At 46.7% G+C, this 21,511-nt stretch overlaps 1 protein-coding gene across 4 annotated transcripts; it reads right to left on the minus strand.

Annotated features, from left to right (window-relative positions):
* Positions 1 to 35: 35 nt before the first annotated feature.
* On the minus strand, positions 36 to 20,116 carry ZC3H14 (zinc finger CCCH-type containing 14). 4 transcript variants are annotated; one of them, XM_075614587.1, is made up of 17 exons: positions 19,808 to 20,116; positions 15,609 to 15,651; positions 14,323 to 14,437; positions 13,150 to 13,190; positions 12,360 to 12,495; positions 9,370 to 9,805; positions 8,492 to 8,688; positions 5,895 to 5,995; positions 5,126 to 5,275; positions 4,433 to 4,507; positions 4,001 to 4,157; positions 2,915 to 3,135; positions 2,369 to 2,486; positions 1,391 to 1,527; positions 1,135 to 1,223; positions 810 to 916; positions 36 to 417 (listed from the first exon to the last, which is right to left on the minus strand). In XM_075614587.1, the coding sequence occupies exons 1-17, from the start codon at positions 19,841 to 19,843 to the stop codon at positions 411 to 413; spliced, it is 2,166 nt and encodes a 721-aa protein (XP_075470702.1). In that variant the 5' UTR covers positions 19,844 to 20,116; the 3' UTR covers positions 36 to 410. The 4 variants fall into 4 exon arrangements, with proteins under 4 accessions (XP_075470702.1, XP_075470699.1, XP_075470700.1 ...); XM_075614584.1 differs by having other exon boundaries at positions 12,306 to 12,495; XM_075614585.1 differs by having other exon boundaries at positions 8,513 to 8,688; positions 12,306 to 12,495; positions 19,808 to 20,115.
* Positions 20,117 to 21,511: the final 1,395 nt, after the last annotated feature.

Here is a 21,511-nt window from a genome sequence, read left to right on the forward strand (position 1 = left end):
CCGACACGTTGCACAGAAATAAAAACAGCAACGCAAAGTTTTAAAAATAAGTGTATTGTGTAGAACACTCAGACTATTCAATACAACAGGGAACACTTCCAGTCAAGATATTCACAAAACAGTTTATAAAATAAGGAAAACACATGTGCCTCGCAAACAGAAAGGATTTCCCATTCCGCAGCATATAAAACCTGATCAAATATGATTATAGAAAAGGTTTTCACTCGTTTACACTTCAGTGTAAAAAAAATACCCAAGATACGCCGGCAAAAAATCTGAGGCTTCAAAGAGTCCATGTTAAAATCCTTCATCTGTGCTGGTGGAGGAAGCATCGTCTGAGGACGCGCGTTTCGCACTTTGCGATTGCACCAGAAAGAGCAACTTCAACGTAGCAGATCGGCAGAACAAAATCACTCGCTGAGAAAAGGCGCAGAGAAGTCTGTTACAAACACGCGCGCACGGGGCAGGTTTGCGCGGACGCGCGCGCACGGGGCAGGTTTGCGCGGACGCGCGCGCACGGGGCAGGTTTGCGCGGACGCGCGCGCACGGGGCAGGTTTGCGCGGACGCGCGCGCACGGGGCAGGTTTGCGCGGACGCGCGCGCACGGGGCAGGTTTGCGCGGACGCGCGCGCACGGGGCAGGTTTGCGCGGACGCGCGCGCACGGGGCAGGTTTGCGCGGACGCGCGCGCACGGGGCAGGTTTGCGCGGACGCGCGCGCACGGGGCAGGTTTGCGCGGACGCGCGCGCACGGGGCAGGATTGCACGAGTTAACAAGAACAAAAATCTAGAAAGTAGGAAGGAGATGAACCTGGTTTGTGATCTGGTCCATTTCAAAGCGTGTCGGGGAGGAACAGAGACGGACGGGTGGTAGAATTTGCAGTCTGGTCGTGTGCACTGGGTATTGAATCGACAGTGCTAAAAATACGGAACAAGAGGGTTGAATGTGTTACACAAGAAACAAACACTTTTGTGTAGCAGATGTGCACCCTAAACGGTGCGGAGCGAGACTTTTAGACATGGCCGTTTCGCCCCCGCGGTAGGCGATTAGCATTAGGAGTTATCCGACACCGAATGGGTGAAACACGTTCCCAATAACCCCCCCCCCTCCCCCCTCTCTTATAGCACTGCCTTACCTTTGGGTGGTAGAAAGAACACTCTGTATTCCTACACGCCGGGAAGAACCGGCAGACTTGCGCATCAGGATGTGGGATTGCTACCGGCACTAGGAGCAGAATAATCCTCATTAATTCCATGAAAGACAAGAAAACACAGTCAGTGCTAAACACCGGCGTTCCATTTGTTTTACACCAGTCTTTTTCATTGAAGTTGAACCCAAATGACGACAGACACCACCAGGGAAGTGAGAAAGCTAAAAGAAAGCATGGGTACCTGTCCGTAAAGGCGGCACTGGTACCCGCCTGCTGGCGTGGGTATAAGGGCAGTCTGTTTTGGTACACTTTGCATCGTATTTACAGTTCGGGTGGATGAAGAAGCATTTGTCAGCAAACCTGCATTTTGGGAACGATCTAGAGGAAAAGGTAATGGGAAATACAAATAAACACAGACCTTGCTTTCAGGTTAGGCAAGTACAGATATACGATGTATATGGAGAGATTAACATTTTCAAGGAAACAGAGCATAAATGTAATCCAACTATACGTTCCAGTTAAAATACCGCGTGGTACAACACGGAATGCAAATTCTATCTAAACGGTGGCAGCGGCGCAGGGTGTCAGTGCCTACCAAACCAGGCACAGACATATTAACAAGAAAGGGTTCTTTCAAAGCAGCAAGAAATCTCCGTAATATCATTTCTAGTTACAAAAGGCCAGGCACACCTAGAACGAGCAGCGCAATTACTGGGGGTGCAGGAACAAGGTCAATGGCAGCTACCCGAGTAAATTCTGATGGACACTCACAATATTAGTATGGGTTATTGTAGCCAACAAAACATTTGTTTCTGGCAGCACTGCTTCCATGCGGAGGGCTCTTCCACTGGTGGCACACTGGGCAAATGCGGGCAGCAAAGGGTCTTGAAGTGGCCCTCGTACTGTGATTCATCTCATTTATTGTATCTGCCCAGGTAGCTACGTTCAATTATGTTTAACCTTTTAGTGTAAACACAGACACACGTTAAAAAGTATTATACTTCAAAATGTTGCCAGCATGAGTATTTTAATGTGTCCTAAACGATATTACGATACTCTCGTGGCCCTTCAACTCCTAATTTCTTTTTCTAACAGCCCCTTTGGGAAACTGGCTTTAGAGCCCTGGTGTGAAGACTCGTGTTACTTGTTTAAAGAGAAGCAGCTCTGACAGCAAAGGGAGAACAGGGGATGGCTGGGGAACGTGCTCGACACTACTCACTTGCAGGGGGCTGTAGGATGGTGAAATACACAGCCGTCTGCATTTTTACACGCAGGCCAAAACTTGCAGCGCTCAGGAACCTTCCGTTTGGCTGGAACAAGCACACGCTCCATATCCACTGCCAACAAAAAAACAAACAGTTGCCCTCTTTGTGCTTGTAAGTTTTACCTGCCGAACATCGGATCACATATCCTTGCATAATAGTCACTATGTGCGACCTTTTCCAGTTGGATGCGGATTTTCTGCTCTGTGCTATATTTTGCCTCCTCCCTTTTAGGAATATCTCCCCCTGTGCTTTGCTATCCTGTACAGCCAAACCAGGGCTAAGGAAGTGGAGTGAGGCACAGTACGAACGCTTCCACGTGCTGCTACTATCACGTTAATGTTTGAAAGTCATTATGTTAATGGTAAAAACACGTCTCCACAAGGAAGTTCGAGTGGCAGCAACCCATTCCAGGACTGCTATCCTGCCCAAATGAAGAGACTGGATAAAAATTGTGTGAAAAGCAGAGGAATTAAGGAGATGCAGAAGCAGCGGCGACGTACCGTCCATGCTGCAGAGGGGCTCGGACAGCAGCTGCATCGGATAGTTCTGGCCTGCCCTGGTCAGAGAGGTATACGTCTCAGTGCAACTCGCTCCTTCCTCAGTGAAAGACATGGCTTCCTCCTCCGGTTCATGGTCAGACACGTACCCTGGGGGGCTAGGCACACCGTCCAGGGTGACAATGAACTTGGGGCTTGCAGGCTTCTCATAGGCAGGAACTTCCCTGATTAGGGGGCAAGCACAGAAAAATAATGCTTATATAGCACGGGCAGTTCACATAGAACAGCGCATGGCTAGTCTGAAGAGCTTACAATTTAATGTTTGGTGGTTAAGATACAGACAGAAAATCCCTTGAACAAGGACACAAATCTAAAACGGCATCTCCCACTGTCCCTGATCGCCTCCCACTGTCCCTGATCGCCTCCCACTGTCCCTGATCGCCTCCCACTGTCCCTGATCGCCTCCCACTGTCCCTGATCGCCTCCCACTGTCCCTGATCGCCTCCCACTGTCCCTGATCGCCTCCCACTGTCCCTGATCGCCTCCCACTGTCCCTGATCGCCTGCCACGTTGGAATGGTTGCTGCAATTGTTTCTCAGTCAGGTATGACCCCATAATAAACAGAACATTTATTGTAGATTGTGCAAGATGTTTCAGTGGTTTTTTTGGGTCAGAATGTGCAAAACTAAAACACAACTTAAGTGACGGAAAATAAAATGAATGGTTAAATAGGTAAGATATTTAAGCAGGTAGTATAAAAACATCACTTTCAATACACTAGATATTAGATATTAGATACATCTATACAAATATTAACTTCGCATTGCAAAATTAATTATTGGCGCCTGGCTAATATGGTAAATGGCGAGGGCATTATATTAAATGGAATATAAAAATAGGGGAGGGCATTATAATAAATGGAATATAAAAATAGGGGGGGGGGGCGCATTAATGTAACATTAATTTTGTTACTTGTTACACATTGTGTGTCCATATGAACAATTTCAGTAAATCAGAATATTATTTTACAATGTAAAGCAAAATAAGGTATTAACATTTTATTAAGTTACAAGACCTGTTGCTGCTTACCGGGGCTGGATCTGTCGCCCTGGCAGGGGTGGGTCCTCGGGTGCTGGTGGGTGTGTAATGTTCTTGGTATGCAGAGCGACCTCTTCGGAAAGTTTTGGCCTTTTCAGAACGAACGACCTGCTGTCCACCGGCCTTACAGTCTCAACTTCCTCCGGGTCTGATCAGAAACAAAACGGATCAGAACGCCTTCACAACACGGATTCGCATGAGAGCCATATGAAGACTAGGAATGTTAGATGTAATTGGCTTCCTTAACACGGCCCACAGCGCCACGTGATTGCTGCTACAATCTAATATTGGTTTCCCAAGATCACACAGAGGTGCTATTGAACCAAAGACTCTCACTTCAGAGCAGAGACCCGAGTCTGAGGCAGAACCTACACTGTTTCTATCAGGAGTTCAGTAACAGGCAAGAAAAACCAAAACCCAAACCTAGGCTGATCAGTGGATCCACTGCAGCTGGATCCGCCTGGAGTCGGGAAAGTAAATCCATTCTGTGTCGAGCTACTGAGAAATGACAGAAATGGGGGGAAAAGGGACATTTTTCTATTTCTTCTAGTTCAATACCTGTGCAAAATAATGTGGGGATTAAGCACCGCGGCTTAGAAAGTTGTATCCTATCCCCGATAGGTCAGGGCTTAATCCCTCATTCATTTGTACTGGCATAGGAGAGGGGGGTGGGGGTACAGACTCCGTAGTTCTAAAACGTTACACTTCCCTCTTCTTACTTGAGGAGACTTCACATCCCACAATGGAAGATACTTTGGTGTGCCTTCTATTATCCTTCTATTAATAATGAAGCCTTTCTGGGTTCAAATGAATCCCTTTGTTACTAGTACAGGGGGGTCAACTCCAGTCCTCAAGGTACCAACAGGTCAGGTTTTCAGGATATCCCTGCTTCGGGACAGGTGGTTTAGTCAGTGGCTGCATCCTGTGCTGAAGCAGGGATATCCTGAAAACCTGACCTGTTGGGGCCCTTAAGGACTGGAGTTGCCCACCACTGTGCTAGAGGGACCTGCAATATGTTGCAATTAATTAATTAGCATCTTACTACTCACAATACTTTGCTAGGGATCCAATTAGCACCCCACTATTACAGGTAATGAGGAGGTTCATTCGCAATACCTTGATCAGCGTTCAGTTTCTGCTCTTGCAGTTCCTCTAGTTGTGCCTGGTCGCTGATTATGGAGGGCCTGCTCTGCCTCAGCACCAGGTCCTCCTCTAGCAGCAGGCGTGTTCTTGGAGCAACGGGTACTGTTTGCTTCTGGGGAGCAGCTTTGGGGGAATAGTATGATGAGTACCACAGACAGCTGGAACATCTCCCCCCCCCCCATTTCATCGCCACACTACATAGGGTGCTGCATTATTCTGCACTGTGTGGAGATTTATGCAAACTACGGCAGAACAGATGACCAGAGCAGTGGCCTCTGCCAGGATGAGTGAGGATCTATTTCTTCTAAGGCTGCGTCCATGGATACTGCTTGCTGGCGGAGGCGCGCTGAGGCTGAGGAAAAGCGGGTGCTTTCCCTGGCCTTAGACAGCGCGCCGACCGGGGGCATGTCGGCGGGCGGGCCAGTGACGTCACGGAGCTGGTTCGCCCTCATTGGGCGAACCGCTCACGTGACCGGCCCTGCGCTCCGGCAAGTGCGAAAATGTAAAATTTTCCTAAGACCTACGCTTCCGCGCGCTTGCGAGCCCCTACTAAAGCCGCTCTCATTGTGGCTGTAGGGGCTCAGTGCCGAGCGTAAGCGCGCCTCAGCCCACAAGCACTATCCATGGACGCGGCCTTATACAGCTGCCAAACATGAAGAACTGAGAACAATAAATAAATAAATCTCTATCCACAGACACACACACTTAGTTGATCAGTTTACTGCAGATTTTTGCATAGTACCTGCAGAATAATTAGTTGTTTTCGTCACAGACGCCTGGGCTTCAGATATGGCTTTTAGTATCAGGTTCTTGTTGGCTTGTTTGGAGGGAGGAAGCGAAGGTCTGAAGAGAAATGGAAAGAACACACAAATAAAATCAGCCTTTTCATCAGTAATAATTATTTTAGGGTCACTTCAAAAGCGGGATTGTTACAAACTTTTTCAGAAAGCTTAGTTTGATTTATCATAATGAGACATTGAAAATGGACACACACACACACACACACACACACACACACACACACACACACACACAAAAGCGCACGATAAGAATCTGCAAGGGAGTGCGGCAGGGAGACAACATATCACCAAAGCTTTCATTGCAGCACTTGAAGAATTGTTCAAGACATGGGATTGGGAAGAAAGGAACCAAAAATCAACGGTGAATACTTGAGTCACCGACGATTTGCAGATGACATTGGTATTTTTGCCACAAGCCCAGAAGACCTCCAGCAAGAAAACGGGAGAAATCACTGAAGAAAGCTAGAAAGTGGCCTCCATGTGACTCTCAGCGAGACCAAAGTGATGTCCAACAAATGTTTCACCTCTGCAATGATCAAAATAAAATGAATAAATGGAAAAGAAGTGGAAGCCAAAGACTATGTCCACCTTGGCCGGCGAGTAACAATGGATGGGAACCCTTTATATGAAATCAACAGGACAAAGATGGGATGGGGCATTCGGAATAAATGCAAATCTTTCAAGGGAAACTTCCACGGTGGTCCCAAGAGGAAAGTTTTCGACCAGTGTATCCTGCCCGTGCTCACATTAAAATGTGACACTTGGACCCTAAAAGCAAACGATAATTCAGACGTTTAAGACAACGCAAAGACGTATGGAGAGATGCATGCTGGGAATTACCCGAAGAGACAGGAAAAAGAACGGGTTCGAAACCAAAACAAAGAAGTAATCGACACAAGGGTGAAGAAATTAAAATGGTGGTGGGCTGGACATATCGCTAGAAGAAATGACCATTGCGGGACAAAGATGCTACTTAACTGGATTCAAAGAGAGATTAAAATACCAAGACGACGACCAAAAGCAAATGGGAAAATGAGATCAGAAAATATGTTGGAGCGACACGGAGAAGAGAGGCTACAACCGCAGGGTCTGTGGGATCATTGGGGAGACGAGGGCTGAAGGTGACACACACAAAACAAGCACAACACATATTGAATCCCTTATTATTATTATATTTATTGCTGGGATATTTATCAGTCTGTATTTATGCCTTTTTTAATATTATTATTAGGGTTAATTAATGATCGGGATTGTTGCCATGGCAACAGGAGGGCTATGTAAACCACTATTGCGACAAGCCCCACCCACCCCTGAAGCTGAAACAAAGCCGGTGAAACGCGTAGGGCAGTCATTACTGGGAACCAAGCCTGGCTCGTGCTCTCCTCTGTGACATCACTGGACTACGACGACATGTATTGCAGTTCCGGCTGACGGCGGGAACGTCGGCGTTACAATTGGGAGAAGCAGGCGACAGATCCAGCTGTACCATCGGGGACCCCGAGCAGTTTTCCAACGTGCTGGTTTTATCTGGCACCTCTGTAAGCGCGTTACTATTACATTGACTTGTATAATAAAAAGATGAAGTATCGAGCGGCGCTTTGTGCAGCGTTCATTTTTTGCAGATTTTCCATTTGTTGTGGATCAAGAGGACGACTTCCTACAGCTGCACCGAACCCCCTATTAAACCGTGGACCAAAATCCGGTTTTACTAACTTTACCAAGTACAGTATATACCTGATTTTTAACCGCCCATCTGACCTGCCCAACACTTATATTATATCATATTTTTTATTTACTTTTGTAACCCATTCACATACCCGAGAGATTTATTGACGCCCTAACACACACACACACACACACACACACACACACACACACACACACACACACACACACACACACACACACACACACACACACACACACACACTATGTCAAATGAAGGTGAACTGAAGAGACACATTTGTGGTCTTCAAAGTGGATATATCAAAGGGCACACGCATCCAGCGATGCTACGTGTTACCTCACCTCACTATCAGGACTCTGCACGTTCCCCATCGGTTCTATAAGGAGCTTATGACAACGTACAGAAATACGGAAATTCCCTGGGGACAAAAACAGCTACTACATCCTTTAAAATAAGAATAAGTAATATTTCCAGTGCTGCTGCCTTTTTTTAAACAATGAAATAAATGTATTACTCGCATAATATATATCCCATATTTCCTCAGCCGCGAGGAAGAACACGAGAGAAGGGGCCAAATGTTGGATATTATGTTGTTATTTACTATACAGTATTTGGAGTGCTGCTGCCTTTGTACATATCCGTATATACCCCATTAGGGATCGCATCGACGAGCAGTACAGGCCCCCACTGACAAACTTCACTTTTTGATTCCTGCGTTAAGATTTTGTCTTGATCTCAGGATTTGTTTTTAACTCCTTGAGCACCACTCCGTTACAAAACTTTTCCTGCTACAAATACCACCGTCCTCCCTGATCACATCTGGTGTGTTTGTAACAAGGTCTTTATTCTCACATTAGCTGGATCTTTAGGTACCTCCTTTCTGGCCTGGCTGGCACAGACACGCTGCTGGAGATGCTGGCTGTTCGGGATAAGTAGCCTTCCTCCTCTTCATCTTCGTCCTCATCCTCCTGTTCACCATCATTGACAAATGTCTTCACTTTGACCACTGAACTGGCCACAGGCAGTTTCCTCTTCCGCAAACTTTCATCCTACAAAACAGAGAGGTATTTAAGAGAAACTATAGAGAAGCAGATGACCAACAAGAAACTTGTTCTGTGTTCAGTAAGAACAAATGACAACAATCAAACTAGTAACCCAATGGGTGCTTTCGGTCAGATATAGTATAGTAATGCAATGAAGCCTTCAGATATTTTACTATTTTTATTAATAATAATAACACAGCTCAACACCCTTATAACGCTGTGCTTGGGGTCCATAGAATCACATCGCGTTATAAGCGGATCGCGTTAGAAATAATGTACAATTGTATGCATTGTACAATAAAGTATTTAAGACACCAATAATCGTTTTGTAAAGTATTCATAATTACGAAAATTGGAAGCCACCCTTGCATCGCGTTAAAAGCGGATTCACGTTGTAACGGACCGCGTTATAACGGTATTGAGCTGTAATAATAATTAATATCACACATTTCAGTTTAGTTTCTCAGTCAAAACTAGTTTAACATGAGCCAAGATCTGGAAATAATCGCTAACCTAGAAGCAAAGAAAAATGTCAACAAGACAATGTTAACATCTCCGTATAATGTGCGCATAGTAACCATATGATTTCTGAAGAACACTATTCAGATGCTGAAGTGTATACGGTGCTGGAAATGGAAGATTCATACAATCTGCCCCAAGCACCTTGTTTGGCGCCCGAGAACTCACCTCCCTCGATGATCTAGCAGAGGTAGACCTTGGTGCCGACCTATACATTTCAGGGAGGCTGCTCAAAGTCTGTGTATCATATAGTCTCATAGCATTAATAGACCTGCTGCTTCTCACGTCCAGTGGTTTGTCTGCTGCAGCACCGGCCTGAGAAAGTCTGTGTAAGGAGGTGCTGCTCTCAGTAGCACGGTGCATGTGCTGACCAATTCCTGGAGGCCTGTACAGCTCAGCAGTCGGTCGCGATGTCCTGTAGCCGGTAGTGGCCACGTGTCTACTCCTGAAGAACAGTGGATTCTCAGTGACAAAGCCGAGATCATCATCAATGAGGTCATCCACGTCAGGTTTGATGTCAATGATGGCCTCAGAAGGTAACAGCTCCCGCAGGGGTTTTACTGCAGAGGTCAGACGGGTAGCTGAGCCATTGTCAGAAGACATCCTGGAAGAGATGGGGAGTGTCACTAGTGGTACATATCCTGGATTAACAAAGTCTGCTTTCTGGGAGTGAAACGGATTACGCGTTCCTTACCAATAAACAAACGTGCAACAACAGCACCATATCTATCAAAGAAAAACATTTCTACTGAAAGCAAATTATTTTACACTAATCTGGAACGGTTTTACTGAATCGACTGCTAAAACTCTGACTCAAGCCCTCATTCTCTCCCGTCTCGATTACTGTAACCTCCTGCTGTCCGGCCTTCCAGCCTCTCACCTGTCTCCCCTACAATCTATCCTAAACGCTGCTGCCAGAATCACTCTACTCTTTCCTAGATCTGTCTCAGCATTTCCCCTCCTGAAATCCCTCTCCTGGCTTCCGATCAAATCCCGCATCTCACACTCCAGTTTTCTCCTCACTTTTAAAGCTTTACACTCTTCTGCCCCTCCTTACATCTCTGCCCTAATTTCTCGTTATGCACCATCCAGACTCTTATGTTCTTCTCAAGGATGTCTTCTTTTTACCCCCTTTGTATCTAAAGCCCTCTCCCGCCTTAAACCTTTTTCACTGACTGCCCCACACCTCTGGAATGCCCTTCCCCTCAGTACCCGACTTGCACCCTCTCTATCCACTTTTAAGACCCACCTTAAGACACACTTGCTTAAAGAAGCATATGAATAGCACTGTGGATATTCTGAACACATCTACTATGTATTTCTCAAAGTGTCCTATGTGTCGTTGCCTGTCTGTCTGTATGTATGTGTCTCCCTGTGTCCCTAGAGGAAATCGCATTGGACCTTTGGCCTGTCACTCCGCCTCAGGCCAATGAGATGGCTCCCTTGGCCCGCCCGCCCCCGCACACCTCTCATTGGCCTGAGGCGGAGTGACGGGCTAAAGGGGACACACACACACACACACACACACACACACACCACCCCCCCCACTTCCCGCCCAGATAAGTTACAAAGCCGCCGCCTCCCCTGTGCCTCCAACCCCAACCCCTGTGCCTCCCGCTGCCTCCAACCCCTGTGCCTCCCCTCCCAGCGCCTCTGCCCCTCCTTCCCGCATTGCCTCCAAGCTCACACCCCGGCCGCTGCAGTCAGCGGGGGAGCGGCCGCACGGGACACAGCGGGGGAGCGGCCACAACACAGGCCGCCGCGGGACACGACACACAGGCCGCCGCGGGACACGACACACAGGCCGCCGCGGGACACGACACACAGGCCGCCGCGGGACACGACACACAGGCCGCCGCGGGACACGACACACAGGCCGCCGCGGGACACGACACACAGGGCGCCGCGGGACACGACACACAGGTCTCTCACACTCCCAACCCCCTCTCACACTCCGGTCGCCGTGGAACATTACAAAAAGCACACTCCCCGTCACCACTCCTGCCCTCACGCCAGCAGCTTAATGCACAAATCACAATATGCTCAACGTACAACAGCTCTTCCCCCCCCCACCACCCCCCCTACATGTACATTGTACTGCTGTTTGTCCCCCCCCTCCCCCCTACATGTACATTGTACTGCTGTTTGTCCCCCCCCTCCCCCCTACATGTACATTGTACTGCTGTTTGTCCCCCCCCCTCCTACATGTACATTGTACTGCTGTTTGTCCCCCCCCTCCCCCCTACATGTACATTGTACTGCTGTTTGCTTACAAACAATTTTTGGACAACAACTACATCAGATCATTTCACGCAATTAAATCCCGGGCAACGCCGGGTCTCTCAGCTAGTGATACATAAAGCTTGGCCCCCAGCAGACGCACTTACCAGAACTCCCTCCTACTGTCTCTGTATGTTCTCCCTACCTACCAATTAGACTGTAAGCTCCTCGGGGCAGGGACTCCTCTTCCTTAATGTTACTTTTATGTCTAAAGCACTTATTCCCATGATCTGTTATTTATATTATCTGTTATTTATTTGATTACCACATGTATTACTACTGTGAAGCGCTATGTACATTAATGGCGCTATATAAATAAAGACATACAATATATACAATACAATACATCTATTTGTAACAGAGCCTTTCATTACTAATTCCCCAAATACTAAAAGGTCTTCCTTCTGTACCCAGAGTGAATTCTGATAAAAGCCAGGCCTGTTATTTAGAGGTCAATGGAACTTGTGCATTCAGCTGTGAACATCACACAGAATAAATATGGGGCAATTAACTCTTTATGATCCTGCTCACTTAAATGGGTGGTAACACCGGCAGTCTGTTTACATCATAGAATGGGTGCCACTTTTCAGTAGCTTGAGGTGGAATTAGCATTTATTTCAGGCTATCTTGGATATTTCTGAATGAAACATGACAAAATATGAGATTAAAAAAGAAAAAAACCTTCACAATTAAATCATATCTACTATTTAGGACCACATTACGGTTTCCCATTTGAAATAGATTTTTCTCTTCACTGCCAGGGGTGCCAGTAACACATGGCCAAGTTGCTCCCCAAAAACTGATCCGGCTGCTGTGCTGAATACCTGGTGCCTGTGGCTCTTTGCCCGTGTGAGCTGGTGAAGACTGGGATGTCGTACCTCTCTTGCCGCGTGCTGGAGACAGTGAGAGCTGGTACATCTCTCATCCTATCCTCGCTCCCACCAGACAGGCTCTTGATTGAAGGCATGCTGCTCTCGAAGATGATGGCATCAGAAACCTTGAGGCTATTGGGTTCTGTGATGGCACAGAATGGAACAGGTTAATGCCACGTGTAATCTTCATAATATAGGTGTGTGACCATTAAAAATGCAGCCTGCCAGCAGGATTAAAGAGGTGAAGTAACACAGCATAGTGTCCCAAGTAACTAATATACTTTCTGGTAAAACATTTGATAAATAAATAAGTTACACTATATTCAAACACTTAGATTTCCTGGTAGCACAGGTCATTTTCTGTCATAGAAGTGCACCGGGACGTCTTTGGCAAGCAATCAGTATACGTTACCTTATTAAAGCAGCAAAACGGGAAATCTTGTGTGTTTTTTTTTTAATAAACCAGTTCTGTAGTATTAAATTGTGTTTTTTTGAATGAAACTGAAAGGCGGCCATTATGTTAGGCACACAGTATGGATTTTTACAATTTATAACAGGAGCACCAAACGATTGACAGCTTAGGTAAACATGTAGAATTAAACATTGACACGCTTCACATATTAAAAGAAAAAAGGGGTAATGTAGTATTGCTGCATTAATAAAGTGGGGGTAAAAGACTGTGACTAATTATATGTTCCCCTGCATGCCTCTGGGTTTACAGACACGTTACTGAAACAACAAGAACATGCTGCAGCCCTCCTCTGTTACCATTACTGATTGGTTAACGGTTACTGACCTGATGTGACAGAGCGAAGTTTATCGAGCACTCCTTGAAGCCTGCACAAAAACGTTACTAAGTGTTAGGTTCTTTCATAAGTTCAGATGTGTAGAGCGCCAGTGCATCAGAAAGACAAGTCCTTAGTGTATTCGTAGCATCTGCAGTTGAGAAGCTCCCAATAATCTGTATAACACAATAAAGTTACCCTAATAGGGTTTAAGGGACTAGTACTTAATGCCACAGGCACCAATAAAGAATAGTACAATAAATGTCCCATATAGTGAGAATGAAGGGGTATGGCAACCCACAGGTATAACTCACTTTTGAATGGCAGAATCCAGGGGAGTGTTCTTCAGCAGGGATCAATAGCGTGCAGTCCACCAGAAACAGGAGAATAAACGGCAGTGCACTGCCAAGAAAACCAGGAGGAGGCTCACGGCAGCAAAAGCAAAAATTTATTTATGCCATAAAAAGATTGGACAAAGGTCCTCCCTAGCCCCAACAAGTATTCACCTACGCGTTTCGGCCTCTATGCCCTTTCTCCCTTGAGAAAGGGCATAGAGCCCGAAACGCGTAGGTGGATACTTGTTGGGGCTAGGGGGGACCTTTGTCCAATCTTTTTATGGCATAAATACATTTTTGCTTTTGCTGCCGTGAGCCTCCTCCTGGTTTTCTTGGCAGTGCACTGTTGTTTTTTCTCCTGTTCTTTCATAAGTTCACCTTGACACTGCACAAAGTTACAGGACCAGATCAGCCTTTATATTGTAGGACAAGGTTGTTTACTCCTATTTTACGTTACTGGCTTTACCAACCTTGGCTGTCAAAAGGACCAGCCACGAACCGTATGACCATCCGGCTGATAAAAGGTTAATAAGGCCTTTCATTTTTACAACGATAATTTCATTTTCATGCAATAAACGAATAACAAATGCTACGGTTTGCGCTCACAGGAATAACCAGAGGGCAGTGAGGGTTACATGCTTTCAAGCATGTCTTTTGACAATTGAAACATGAGGCCTTTGAGCTCCTGCTTGCCCTCTTTACTGAAGGTAATCAAGATAGAAGATGCTTAGCTATTGAATACAGTTATACCAGGGGTGGCCAACTCAAGTCCTCAACGGCCACCATCCTGTTGGTGGCCCTTGAGGACGTGAGTTGGCCAGCCCGAGTTAGATAATGCTTGCAGAGTACCAAGTGGTGAATCTGGTCGTGTTGCTTCCTAGGAAGAGAGACAGGTCATCCGTCATCTGGTCTTGACTCTTCTTGTTGGCCACCATAACCATGATGTAATCTGGTAGCTCCTCATCTAATTGCGAGATGGAAATCACCATGAGTGCTACATTATACAAAGTATGGGCTGATAGTCATCTGATTATGTATGCACTGACAGAATGTCATTTTGAAGAAGTACTTTCAAAGGAAAAAACCAGCGGTTGACAGATGAATAATCCAATTTCAGCGATTCTTCCTAAAGTTAATGTACCAAACAATAAATGATAATTTTGCACTTATATTAAGGAACAAGGCCAGAAATTATCCACTGGGTAAAACACTCCTGACACCAGTTTACATTACCACTGGTTAAGCAAGTCAATGCCTCCAATCATTAACATACAAGAAGGTGGAAGTTGATGTTTGTCCATCGGTTAACTACTTAACGGTAATTTAAAACCGCTCAGGAAAATATGATAACTAAATGGGTAAGTATATAGGGAGCCAAGGGGTCCCCAGATGCCCTTGTGCTGCACCACGGCATCATAGGAATTCATATTTTCATGGGGTTGATCGGGCTCACCATTTCTGTTTACGTTACCTGGGGGTGGTCGGGACCATGTGATCGCTACCAAAGTGATCACATAGCCGCGATCCTGGAAATCTAGTGGCAATCCGCAGCTGCCGGACTTTAGACAACGAGAAAGGTCAAAGTAGAATTTATTTTTATAACTATTAATGAGTCTAAATCGCAGTGAAATATTAGTTATAAATACAATTCCACTAGGTTCTCACTTATCATTTTTTTTAATATAAAACAATATTCTATAAACGGAAGGCACACACGTGGCTTGCTAAAAGTAATCAATGTTTGGGCCACTGCTGGGACCTTCTGTGCAGGGGGGAATGTATAGAGAGGGTGATGGTAAATTATAGGGGTGTGTGCAGGGGATGATGAGGGTGTGCGCAGTGTGTATGAGATCATAGGAGTGGGGTGTAGTGGGTGATGGGGAGGAGCTGGGAAGAAACGCGGAGGATATTTCCTCCGAGCCTGACGTGAAAACGAGGGACTGCCTTATTTTCGCCTCAGATTTGGGGCGCTAGGGGCCAGATCATTCTGAACCATTGGAGTTTGGGGGAGCTCGGATTTGTAATTAAATAGGCTACGCCCTTAACTCCCTTTTGTCCTAGGCAGGGCTGCCCTCTTAATATATGTTATTGTTCTTGCTATAAAACATACAGATACACCAACAAGTGAAACTTACCAACATAAGCGCCCAGTTCTTGAAGTTTCCCCTTAATGGCAGTCTGAGTAAAACAAGAGAAACAGGTATTGTCATGACAAGGAGAAATATGCAGCAAATATGTACGCTATGTAGGTCGTTTGTAACAAACTCAGAACAGTATCGGGCATTTTATCTAATGAGGTCAACAGCCGTTATAAGAAAGAAAGACAGCACAAAATACAAATGAATCACTGAGGAGAGTCAGTGACTGGGACCTGACCACACCACAAACTGCAATACACCACTGTACTTTCCTTAATTAGACTCTGATTCATGCCATTATAACACGGTCAGTGCTTCGGTTGTTTTGTGATATAATAATATATGTATATGTTCTTTTATATAATTAAAAGATTAGGAATTACATACAATATGAAGCAGATCAGGAAACATTACACTTTTGTGCTCACAGCCATGATGTGAGACAGGACAGTGAGTTTAGGACGGGTAAAAGTGAGACAGGACAGTGAGTTTAGGGACGGGTAAAAGTGAGACAGGACAGTGAGTTTAGGGACGGGTAAAAGTGAGACAGGACAGTGAGTTTAGGACAGGTAAAAGTGAGACAGGACAATGAGTTTAGGGATGGGTAAAAGTGAGACAGGACAGTGAGTTTAGGGACGGGTAAAAGTGAGACAGGACAGTGAGTTTAGGGACGGGTACAAGTGAGACAGGACAGTGAGTTTAGGACGGGTAAAAGTGAGACAGGACAGTGAGTTTAGGGACGGGTAAAAGGGAGACAGGACAGTGAGTTTAGGACGGGTAAAAGTGAGACAGGACAATGAGTTTAGGGACGGGTAAAAGTGAGACAGGACAGTGAGTTTAGGGACGGGTAAAAGTGAGACAGGACATTGAGTTTAGGGACGGGTACAAGTGAGACAGGACAGTGAGTTTAGGGACGGGTAAAAGTGAGACAGGACAGTGAGTTTAGGGACGGGTAAAAGTGAGACAGGACAGTGAGTTTAGGGACGGGTAAAAGTGAGACAGGACAGTGAGTTTAGGGACGGGTAAAAGTGAGACAGGACAGTGAGTTTAGGGACGGGTAAAAGTGAGACAGGACAGTGAGTTTAGGGACGGGTAAAAGTGAGACAGGACAGTGAGTTTAGGACGGGTAAGAGTGAGACAGGACAGTGAGTTTAGGACGGTAAAAGAGAGACAGGACAGTGAGTTTAGGACGGGTAAAAGTGAGACAGGACAGTGAGTTTAGGACGGGTAAAAGTGAGACAGGACAGTGAGTTTAGGGACGGCTAAAAGTGAGACAGAACAGTGAGTTTAGGAGGGGTAAAAGTGAGACAGGACAGCGAGTTTAGGACGGGTAAAAGTGAGACAGGACAAAGAGTTTAGGGACGGGTAAAAGTGAGACAGGACAGCGAGTTTAGGGACGGGTAAAAGTGAGACAGGATAGTGAGTTTAGGGACGGGTAAAAGTGAGACAGGACAGTGAGTTTAGGACGGGTAAAAGTGAGACAGGACAGTGAGTTTAGGACGGGTAAAAGTGAGTCAGGACAGTGAGTTTAGGACGGGTAAAAGTGAGACAGGACAGTGAGTTTAGGGACGGGTAAAAGTGAGACAGAACAGCGAGTTTAGGACGGGTAAAAGTGAGATAGGACAGCGAGTTTAGGGACGGGTAAAAGTGAGACAGGACAGCGAGTTTAGGACGGGTAAAAGTGAGTCAGGACAGCGAGTTTAGGACGGGTAAAAGTGAGACAGGACAAAGAGTTTAGGGACGGGTAAAAGTGAGACAGGACAGTGAGTTTAGGGACGGGTAAAAGTGAGACAGGACAGCGAGTTTAGGGACGGGTAAAAGTGAGACAGGACAGTGAGTTTAGGGACAGGGTAAAAGTGAGACAGGACAGCGAGTTTAGGGACGGGTAAAAGTGAGATAGGACAGTGAGTTTAGGACGGGTAAAAGTGAGACAGGACAGCGAGTTTAGGGACGGGTAAAAGTGAGACAGGACAGTGAGTTTAGGACGGGTAAAAGTGAGACAGGACAGTGAGTTTAGGGACGGGTAAAAGTGAGACAGGACAGTGAGTTTAGGACGGGTAAAAGTGAGACAGGACAGTGAGTTTAGGACGGGTAAAAGTGAGACAGGACAGTGAGTTTAGGGACGGGTAAAAGTGAGACAGGACAGTGAGTTTAGGACGGGTAAAAGTGAGACAGGACAGTGAGTTTAGGACGGGTAAAAGTGAGACAGGACAGTGAGTTTAGGACGGGTAAAAGTGAGACAGGACAGGGAGTTTAGGGACGGGTAAAAGTGAGACAGGACAGCGAGTTTAGGGACGGGTAAAAGTGAGACAGGACAGCGAGTTTAGGGACGGGTAAAAGTGAGACAGGACAGCGAGTTTAGGGACGGGTAAAAGTGAGACAGGACAGCGAGTTTAGGGACGGGTAAAAGTGAGACAGGACAGCGAGTTTAGGGACGGGTAAAAGTGAGACAGGACAGCGAGTTTAGGGACGGGTAAAAGTGAGACAGGACAGCGAGTTTAGGGACGGATAAAAGTGAGACAGGACAGCGAGTTTAGGGATGGGTAAAAGTGAGACAGGACAGTGAGTTTAGGGACGGGTAAAAGTGAGACAGGACAGCGAGTTTAGGGACGGGTAAAAGTGAGACAGGACAGCGAGTTTAGGGACGGGTAAAAGTGGGACAGGACAGCGAGTTTAGGGACGGGTAAAAGTGGGACAGGACAGTGAGTTTAGGGACAGGGTAAAAGTGAGACAGGACAGTGAGTTTAGGGACGGGTAAAAGTGAGACAGGACAGTGAGTTTAGGGACGGGTAAAAGTGAGACAGGACAGGGAGTTTAGGGACGGGTAAAAGTGAGACAGGACAGGGAGTTTAGGGACGGGTAAAAGTGAGACAGGACAGCGAGTTTAGGGATGGGTAAAAGTGAGACAGGACAGCGAGTTTAGGGACGGGTAAAAGTGAGACAGGACAGCGAGTTTAGGGACGGGTAAAAGTGAGACAGGACAGCGAGTTTAGGGACGGGTAAAAGTGAGACAGGACAGCGAGTTTAGGGACGGGTAAAAGTGAGACAGGACAGCGAGTTTAGGGACGGGTAAAAGTGAGACAGGACAGCGAGTTTAGGGACGGGTAAAAGTGAGACAGGACAGTGAGTTTAGGACGGGTAAAAGTGAGACAGGACAGTGAGTTTAGGGACGGGTAAAAGTGAGACAGGACAGTGAGTTTAGGACGGGTAAAAGTGAGACATGACAGTGAGTTTAGGACGGATAAAAGTGAGACAGGACAGTGAGTTTAGGGACGGGTAAAAGTGAGACAGGACAGTGAGTTTAGGGATGGGTAAAAGTGAGACAGGACAGTGAGTTTAGGGACCGGTAAAAGTGAGACAGGACAGCGAGTTTAGGGACGGGTAAAAGTGAGACAGGACAGCGAGTTTAGGGACGGGTAAAAGTGGGACAGGACAGTGAGTTTAGGGACAGGGTAAAAGTGAGACAGGACAGTGAGTTTAGGGACGGGTAAAAGTGAGACAGGACAGTGAGTTTAGGGACGGGTAAAAGTGAGACAGGACAGTGAGTTTAGGACGGGTAAAAGTGAGACAGGACAGTGAGTTTAGGACGGGTAAAAGTGAGACAGGACAGTGAGTTTAGGACGGGTAAAAGTGAGACAGGACAGCGAGTTTAGGACGGGTAAAAGTGAGACAGAACAGCGAGTTTAGGGGACGACATGAATCCCTGTATTCTTATTTTCCCCATTTGATGAAATACTAAAGACTGACAGAGGCCGCAGTGACCATAACCAATATATACATTTGTTTTACTAATAACCGCAGAACGGTCAGCTCCAGCGGATCCAGGGACAGGAAGCAGATCCCAGTTTTTAATCTTTGTGTAAGAAGTCTGTAAGCTCTGTGGGACAGAGGCGCGTGCGAGAAACCCCGTGTACAAAAACACGGAGACGTCAGTGTACACAGAAGTGGAAGGGAACGCCTGCTCCGCAGAGCTTGCAATCTAAATGCTCAGGCACTGCAGTACAATCACACTATCACACCGTCACCAAGTCTCAGGTTGACTCGGACCCCCATACACCCGGGTCACCATGGTCCACATACACCCGAGTCATTTCCTCTCAGGGTCGCCAGGACCCCCAAACGCTCCGGTCGCTCCCTGCCAGGTCTCCAGGGTCCCCTCACACCCGCTTTATTCAGGGGCTCAACTGGACACACACCCGGATTTTGCGGCTGATCTCGGTCCCGATCTCCATGGTAACGAGGGAGTCGGGAGCAGTCTCTGGGTGCGGGCCTCCGGTTTCAGAGCACCGTTGAAGCGGGCCTCCGGGGTCAGAGTAACGGGGGAGCGGGCCCTGGGGGTCAGATTACCAGGGGAAGCATGGTCAGAGTACCGAAGGAACGGGCCTCGGGGGTCCCAGTACCGGGGGTCAGAGTCGCGGCGGTTGCGGGACCGGGGTTACGGCCTCGCGTGCCGGGAGAGATATCCGGCCGGAGGAACGAGGAGAGCGGCGGGCAGAGGATAGATATGTGAGCAGAGCTCCCCCTGGCGGGGCGGAGGTGTATACACAGACAGCTGCAGTGCACACCTGGCCGTGTCCTGCACCTATCCCGCCACCGGTGGGAACTCACACGTCTGTCATCACTATATACTGTATATACAACTCTGCCTAGTCACAATGCACTGAGACATATATACAACTTCTGCTTTAGCTCTAAAAGAAATCCCCTCAACCCAGTTCAAGTAACAGGAAAGTGTATAATAATACCCCCACATCCTCACTATATAGTAGGAACTGGATCTGGGCTCTAGGTTTGGTTATAAACACTGGCTGCACCTATCTCTATGTGCGGAGGAGATCTTTATTGTCTGTCTCCCGCTTCCACTGGGTGAAGGTCACAACCTTCCGCTAATGAGAGCAGCATCTGGGGAAAATATTTATATTGGCTTCCAATTTATTGACAAGTTGATTTTTTGTTTGTTTTTGATCATATACTGTCGATCAGGGGTTCCCAACCTTTTTGTGACCGAGGGCACACTTGAGCACAGAGGAGAGCGTGGCGGGCACCAACCAATGCACAGACGCGCACACTTACAATACACTTGCCGTGGGGGGAGGTCTCAAGGAACTGCGCCAGTCCTGCTCACTGATGCGGAATTTAGCCCCCGACTTCTGGCAAGGACCGGCACGCAGCAGCTGTCGGCGGCACTGCGGTCGCGGGCACCCATAAAAGGCTTGGCGGGTGTTGGGGACCCCTGCTCTAGATCACTTACTCCGGTGTCTGCACTGCAGGTGTTGTATTATAGTAAAGGTTTGACACCAGATTTCTTTATTATAAAACCTCAATGAGACGCGCTCTCGGAGCACATACAGGACCAAAGAGCGGTAATCAGCAGTACCAGACACTGCCATCCCATACTTCTCACGACCAGCAAATCTGATTTATTTAGGGCCTAATTCCATATCTTCCGCAGCTGCGATTGGCCTGGAAACTAGCATTGCCTTCAATAGAAATATTCAGTCAATCAAAGCTTGGGAATATATTCAATCTCCGGATTAGTCTCACCCATCAGCATGTGCTCACTAATAAACTAACTCACAATCTTCTCATACACTGCCATTAAGCAGAAAGGTCCTCTTCTCACACATTGCAAAGTGATGTTTGTCCATGTTGTCTCTTGCTACCCGTGGGCTAAAATGTCATTGGAAATGTATCAGAGCTCTGCCAATTTAGTCCCGAAACTCTATCTCCAAAACTTGGGTGCAATTTAAGCAATGTGTGTGTCTTTAGTTAGAGGAGTGAATGGAATTACTTGGTTTGCAAAAAAAAAAAAAAAAAAACATTTTATTCTTATATTTTGTGTTTTTACAAAATGTTCACAAAAGTTCATATTGCTCAAAATTTGATGACTGGAGTTGAGA

This window comes from Ascaphus truei, chromosome 9 (assembly GCF_040206685.1).
Source record: "Ascaphus truei isolate aAscTru1 chromosome 9, aAscTru1.hap1, whole genome shotgun sequence".
Lineage (NCBI taxonomy): Eukaryota > Metazoa > Chordata > Amphibia > Anura > Ascaphidae > Ascaphus > Ascaphus truei.

Excerpts from the sequence above, each read along its gene's own strand:
- ZC3H14 (XM_075614584.1), bottom strand. The coding sequence starts at position 19,843 with ATGGAGATCGGGACCGAGATCAGCCGCAAAATCCGG. Across the intron at positions 4,508-5,125 it reads GAAACTGAACGCTGATCAAG|TAGCTCGACACAGAATGGAT; the intron begins GTATTGCGAATG and ends GTCATTTCTCAG. Across the intron at positions 1,528-2,368 it reads CATCCTACAGCCCCCTGCAA|ATCGTTCCCAAAATGCAGGT; the intron begins GTGAGTAGTGTC and ends CTTTTCCTCTAG.